General features: G+C 31.3%; 1 protein-coding gene across 1 annotated transcript; it reads left to right on the plus strand.

Annotated features, from left to right (window-relative positions):
• The first annotated feature begins 3,640 nt into the window (after positions 1–3,640).
• On the plus strand, positions 3,641–4,974 carry LOC112127591. The gene is made up of 2 exons (XM_024228751.1): positions 3,641–4,630; positions 4,688–4,974. Exons 1-2 carry the CDS (start codon positions 4,345–4,347, stop codon positions 4,915–4,917), a joined length of 516 nt encoding a protein of 171 aa, XP_024084519.1. The 5' UTR covers positions 3,641–4,344; the 3' UTR covers positions 4,918–4,974.
• Positions 4,975–7,008: the final 2,034 nt, after the last annotated feature.

Genomic DNA, 7,008 nt, shown 5'->3' on the forward strand with positions numbered 1-7,008 from the left:
ACAAATTAAATACTTTAGTTATTTTAGTCAATTCATTTTCCTTGATAATCAAAAATAAGTCATCAACGTATTTTGTTATAATTCTAATGTTAAAATCAAATTTTATTTTTACCCAATTTATTAAGTCATTCATGACTAGGTCTGCCAAAATAGGAGATAATGTTCCTCCCATAGCAATTCCTTCTACCTGTTCATATATATCACCGTTGTACTTGAAATAGCCTTTAAATACAGCACAATGTAAAATGTCAAGAATTGTTTCACAGGGAATATTTGTAAGTGTTGTAATTTCATACACTCATCATTTCATACATCTATTAAAATGTAAGTTATTAAACCTAAAGGTATGCTTGTGAATAAGGACTTTACATCCAGAGATATCAACAATTCATCATCATCATGTTGGGATATGATCTCCTTAAATGAGAATGAATTCTTTACATTATAATTTTTTTTAGATCTACTTTTCCCAAAATTTCAGCGACATCTTTGATAAATTAAAACCAGGACTACCTATGCATGAGACAATGGGCCTGAGTGGAATACATGGTTTATGAATTTTCGGTAGACCATAGATATTTGGTGAAACAGCATTAAGTTGTAAATTTTAATTGTTGAGATTTATTAATTAATTCATTCAGCTAATGTGTCAACAAACTTATTTCACTGGTTTTGCAAAATTAAGGTTGGATGTTTTTTATTTTTTCTTTACACTTTTCTTTCTTCTAATAGCTCTTTCATTTTTAAATCATAGTGTGATTAATTAATTACTACTGTGCTTAACCTATTACCTTTATCTGCTTTACAAATTACAATATCCGGATTATTTTTAATAAATTTGTTCCTTTCAACCAACTGTTTTTTCATGGCCACTGGTTGGCTGTGCATTAATTTTGTTTTGCCATTAGTTATAATATTAGCAATCTTACCTCTAAGAATATTTTTTTCTGACTCATTTGCCATGGGACCAACAATCATTTCGAAATCAGTAATAATATTCATAACCGGAAAAGATTTTTGATCATATGACAAGTTGTAAGTATGGCCTAAACCTAATATATTATTAACCACACTCGGTATAACAACGTTGGAAGGGTTAACTACATATTTCGAACTCTCTAATGGTTTAAGACTTGATTTTTGTTTATTCATGAGATTAAGGAATTTCTTTTCTAATTTATCACATTCTTTTTTTATAATAATTATTAAAATAAATTTTTTGTTTATGTAAATAGGTCGGTACAATCTGATGTGGCAAATTATGAAAATCACTCATCAAAACATCCATTTCTTTTTTAATCCTGTCAAAAGTCCAAATACACACTCTACGTTCTAATTCACTTTTTTCATTCTATTTATCTCTTTAAATACTAAGTAATTCTTGGGACGATCCTTTTAAAATAGTGTAAATAAGTATTTAGAATTATCCGTAATATGTAATGGATGAATAGCATGAGATCTACATTTTAGAAGGAGCCATCTCCGTGCTTTACACATCAACCACTTTTTGTTAGTATTAGAATACAATTTTAACTTGGCACTAATTGTCGCACCAAATTCGCGTCCTATGTCGTTGTAGAAAGGCATGTCTAGGGCTGACCCAGCAATTTACGAGGTTATTTAGTTATCGACCAACTTTCATTATAATCTGGTTCAGGATGTTATCGGAATGAATGAAATTTATGAAATAGCAGATACAACTACGATCTTGTAACAAAAATGAATATTCAATATAATAAAAAAGCGTATAAGGTAAATAATGTTTTTCAAAATTCTAAGACAAGACAAATTAATATATGCAAAATATAAAGTACTGGAAATATGCTTGAAAATAAACTTGCCTTGTTGATTAACAAGTTAATATTTCTAAAACGATGTAAAAAACAACAAGTCTTTCTTATTTTTCTTAAGGCCACAGAAAAAATTGAATTAATATGACGTAGTAAATAAAATAAAACTTTTAAATTTAGCCATTAAAGACTGCAATATTGAAATCTATAGATAAAAAAAAATAATAATAAAACAGAGTTTATAGAATTGCACGTCTGACTACAAATTATAATTTAAGTTATATTTAAAAAAGTGTTTTAAACAGACATTTCTCTACTGTCGTTCCATACTCTTAAGTTTTGAGTCTTATTTCTATTCTTAACCTAATCTGAGGTTCATTGTCAACATGGTTTCGAAGCAGTGCGTGTCAGTATTCTTGCACCGCGAGACAAAGAAATAGCGATAAAAGGGGGGGCTGTCTATCGATCCGAAAGCCCAGGAGCACAGAAGCACTAACTTAGCACAACGGTCTCTTCATAATCACCGACTCCGGCCGAGGGGGACACCTTTATCACAATATACTCACTCACTTTCTAATTAAACCTTCAAGCGTTTATCAAAGCGGTTCGGCCTTAATTTTATTTACCTTTGGTAAGGCTATTAGGAGGTAAGATTATTAATTTATTGTTGTCCATGTTTTAAAATGGGTTTTAACACTTTTTTAGAAGTGTTAAAAGAATTGAGTTTTATATTACAACTGGTCTGTGTTTTTATTGGATTTTTTAAAAAAACGTAAATTTTCTTAGACGCTAGACCTTGAATTGACTTGACGTCGCAAATGAGCAGATCATCTCATTAAGAAAAATAGTTTAAAACCACAACGAGACAATAATTATATATTATTAAGTGTGTATAATGAGAGATATATAATTTTCTAAAAACGCTCTTAAAAATAAATTTAGTAGAGCATTAAAAATAAATTATTTGAGATTTGTTGTGAAAGAGTAATCGTAATCTTTTTCGATTTTGACTTGATTTAAAAATCTGTGAAACGTATAAGCCCATATTTATATTGTATCAGTGATCGTTAATGTTTCGTGCATACGTTAAAAAATAAATAAATAACATATGCTCAAATTAACATCAACATAATTAAGAATATGTACTGTAGGTAATAAATAAATAAATAATAAAATTATAAAAGAAAAGTTGCCNTTTTTTTTTTAAATATATAATTACTTAAGTCACTTAAGATTTAGTCACTTTTTACAACGTACAGACGAACCTACATACTAAACAATCTGTTCTTACTTGCAACCTATTTACTTAACAACCTCGTTCATATTACCATACCAGCAAACTAACTCGACAACGAACAAACATATGTTCCAATCTAACTAGTAGCATATCTACATATCTCTCTGTCTCCTTCACTTGTTCATCTGTACAACTAAGATATAACCTATTTAACTTCTGTCTAACATTATATCGTGCGTTTGTTTGTCTGTGCTATATACTTACGTACGGAATGTGTGGTGATTAGTGACCGTTAATCGATATTTATTTAGAAATCATGAGATGCGGTCTGGTGTGATGTAGGTTTCAGAAAAACATTTTCTTTATCGTGCCAACGTTTCGATCTTTATTGAGATAATCTTCAGGGCCTGGGATTTACAAACATTGTTTACATATTACAATTACCTTTTGGATGTGGAAAAGTGAATTTATACAATGCAAAATATATTTTATATATTCAATCAAAGTATTTCTACTCACTCAAAGTGTTTGTCTTCCGTGTAAGAACATTTTTTACATATTTACACAGAAGACAAACACTTTGAGTTGATTTCTAAATACAGTAATCCCTTAACATTCGCGGGTTTGACATTTGCGGTTTTCACTATTCGCGTATGAAAAAATGAGGTAAGATTTAACATTCACGGAAGGTCGGACTTGTGCATTCGCGGAAAAATAACACTTGAGTAAACAAAAAAATTCTGACAGACAACAATATTCGTTGAAGATGCCGAATCGTTCATTTCAAAAGCAGAAACAACAGCTCCAGGATTTAAGGCGGCCAAAGATCGTATCAGCTTATTACTTTGTACAAATACATCTGGTGATTGCAAGTTAAAGGCGACATTGATCTACAGATCCCAAAACCCAAGAGCCCTTAAGGGAAAAAGTAAAGATGAGCTCCCAGTTTTTTGGAGATCAAACACCAAAGCATGGGTGACTAGTGCCTTATTCCAAGAATGGTTTCATTTCTCTTTCATCAACGAAATAAAAAAATATCTAGCTCTGCTTCTAATTGACAACGCTCCTGGTCATCCTTCAAGTTTAATAGGAAGTCATCCAAATGTGGAAGTTATTTTTTTGCCCCCAAATACGACTTCGTTGATATAACCTCTGGACCAAGGGGTTATAGCAGCTTTCAAGGCATATTATACCAAACACAGTTTTAAGCGAATTTTAAATTCCATTGAGTGTAATGCCGAAGAAACTGTGTCTAACTCATGGAAGAAATTTAACATTGCGAATTGCATTGAATACATACATGCTTCTTGGCAGGAAATGAAGCCAAGTACAATCAACGCTTGTTGGAGAAAGATATGGCCTCAAGTGGTTAAAAAAGATAACGCTTTTCCACCACTTCAAGATGAGGAGAAAGAAATCGTCCGCATAGCGCACCAGATTGGAGGAGAAGGATTTGATGATATGAGAGCAGACGAAATTGATGAATTGCTTAATTCTCATGAAAAAGAGTTATCGGATGAAGACCTGATGCTGCAAAAAGAAGAGGACTCTAAGGAATGTGAAGAAGTTGAAAGTGAAGATGAGAGTCGGGGTGGTGAAAAGAGTAAGTCTGGCAAGTTTTTACTTTTAACATTTCTATTCATTTAATATTTTCTCTCAGGCCCAAGTTTTTCTGCAAAACAGATCAGAGAAATTCTAACGATAAGGGACCAACTTGTTCAAAAGACAATGGATTTGGACCCATCATTGAACCGAAGTTTACAATTTAAAAGGGATGTCGAGGCCGCTTCCATTCCTTATGTGGAAATGCTGAAAGAACTGAATTTTTGTGCGAAAAAGCGAACTATTAGCAGCTATTTTCTTCCATCCACGTCTAAAAATACAAGTTAAACATTTAATTTTTAATGTACATAGATAAGGAAATGTTTTTGTACAAATGTATTTCAAATAAATTCTTTTGATTTAAACCTTATCACAATTTTTTCAATCATGGAACGTAACCCTCCTTATAACATAGGAAAATATACTCAACATTCGCGGATTTAACATTCACGGTAATTTTCAGGAATCAAACCCCCGCGAATGTTAAGGGATTACTGTAAATAATTACGTACATTGCATTCTCATATTAATTGTTTAATTTTCTTTAATTGAATCCCCAGACAGAAATGAAGAACTATTTATGTCAACACTCTTTGTTTTGAACGTTAGAAGTACCGACAACTTTTTTCATTCACGAAGCCTCTGGATCAAATTGTGGGTCTTGAAGAGAAAAGCAAATTCATTTGTTACTGCCAAGCTCTTGACCTATTTTAAGGACATTATTAGTGCAAAACCATCATAAATATGTTCACATATTGACATTTCACGAACACTGTAGATCAAAGTAAGGGTCTCGAATTAAAAAATAAAATTTAGCTGCTATTATTTCATACTATGCATATTACGTTTATCTGTAGACATATTTAAGAATGTTTTGTCCTAACAATGACCGTAAAATTGGTCGAAAGCTTGGAATAACAACTGAATTTGCTTTCTTCTTCAAAACCATACCTAGATCCAGAGTATTCGTGAATATCCTTTGTCTTATTTTAATTAATTTTAAATTTTAATTTTTAATTTTAAAAACCCACTATATATCATTAGTAACGAAATTTATGTTTCACAGTACAGCCATAATTCAGACTTACTGTCCAAAAAAATGGGGCTCACCCAAAGTATCCAAATCCTATCAAACAATCCTTCCAGTCAAAACCCCTCCGTTGTATTACAAATTATCTTTTTTATGTGTCTAATCATACATACCCTTCGCCATGACCACAACATCTCAACATCCGTTATGTTTCACACGACATCGAATTCCACTCCTCACACCCAGGTCATCCCAATCCCTTACAAACCCAACTTTCTTCTACAACACATCCCGATACTCCACGCCTCCGACTGAAACGCCGTTGGCACATATAGACTTGGGATTGAGATAGTTAATGTACGTATATATAGTATGTTTAAAGGGTGATGAAAGAGAAATGCTTGAGTATTGATAATAAGAAATAATGTATGCCGGTGAGAGTGTGTGTCAAATTGTACAAATAAGTAAGTATTAACAAAAGTATTAAGGTATTAATATCAATAAATGGAGTTGAAAAACTACATTATATGCTATTATGATTAAGCTAAAAACAATCATGTAAATTAATTTTCATGACTTCTTTTTCTCAAGCTCTGTTATAAATGATAATTCTTATTAATGCTCAACTTTTGTAACTTTCTTGTTAATGTGGCTTTATTTGAGTTCTGAAGACTGGGTTTTACCTCCCACCTAGAAAAAACGAGGTCAATTATAGTTGCGGGTCTTGATAGCTTAATTTACCTTGAGTCGGATCATCCCTTAGGTAATCCGGCGAGTTCCCTAATCCCAGTTCCAAGTTTGATCACCTTGTTCTCTTTTCAACTTGTGCCCGAGTTTTGTCATTTGTTTTCCTTATGCTTTTTTTAATGTTATAGTCAAAATTTGTTTTACTTTAATTACGCTCTAGCAAAAATTTAAAACAAAGCGAAATAATTCTAGCATATATGTAAATACCTTTTTATTGATGATAAATTTGTTATTTGAAGGTTTTTATATATATTTTTCTCCAATGCTGTACCATTTTCACGAATATATATTTTACTTCATGTATACATTTGTAAAGTTTTTTTATATTATATATTGTTGAAAAAAACACAGGATCACCGAAACGGTGAAAAATCTTAATTTTTATTTAAAAATTATTAATAATAAATCTTTCAAAATAGACGTTTTTACCAATCAAATAAAAAGAAAAAAGAGGACAACAATAAAGAACAAAAAAATAAAAGTACCCATCCACTCTCAGTTAGGTTAGTTATATATTAAGTGATTGTTTTTAGTACTGATATTTTTGTATCGCTAGCATGTGTTGAGAAGGAATGTTTTTACATTACAATTAATTCAGGTAA

This window comes from Cimex lectularius, unplaced genomic scaffold, assembly GCF_000648675.2.
Source record: "Cimex lectularius strain Harlan isolate CLEC.00 unplaced genomic scaffold, Clec_2.1 scaffold275, whole genome shotgun sequence".
NCBI classification, from domain to species: domain Eukaryota; kingdom Metazoa; phylum Arthropoda; class Insecta; order Hemiptera; family Cimicidae; genus Cimex; species Cimex lectularius.

What these genes read in the sequence shown, in the direction of transcription:
- LOC112127591 (XM_024228751.1), top strand. Translation starts at nt 4,345, where the DNA reads ATGAAGCCAAGTACAATCAACGCTTGTTGGAGAAAGATATGGCCTCAA. An exon ending in GAGTCGGGGTGGTGAAAAGA is followed by an intron (nt 4,631 to 4,687) that starts GTAAGTCTGGCA and finishes ATTTTCTCTCAG; the next exon opens with GCCCAAGTTTTTCTGCAAAA.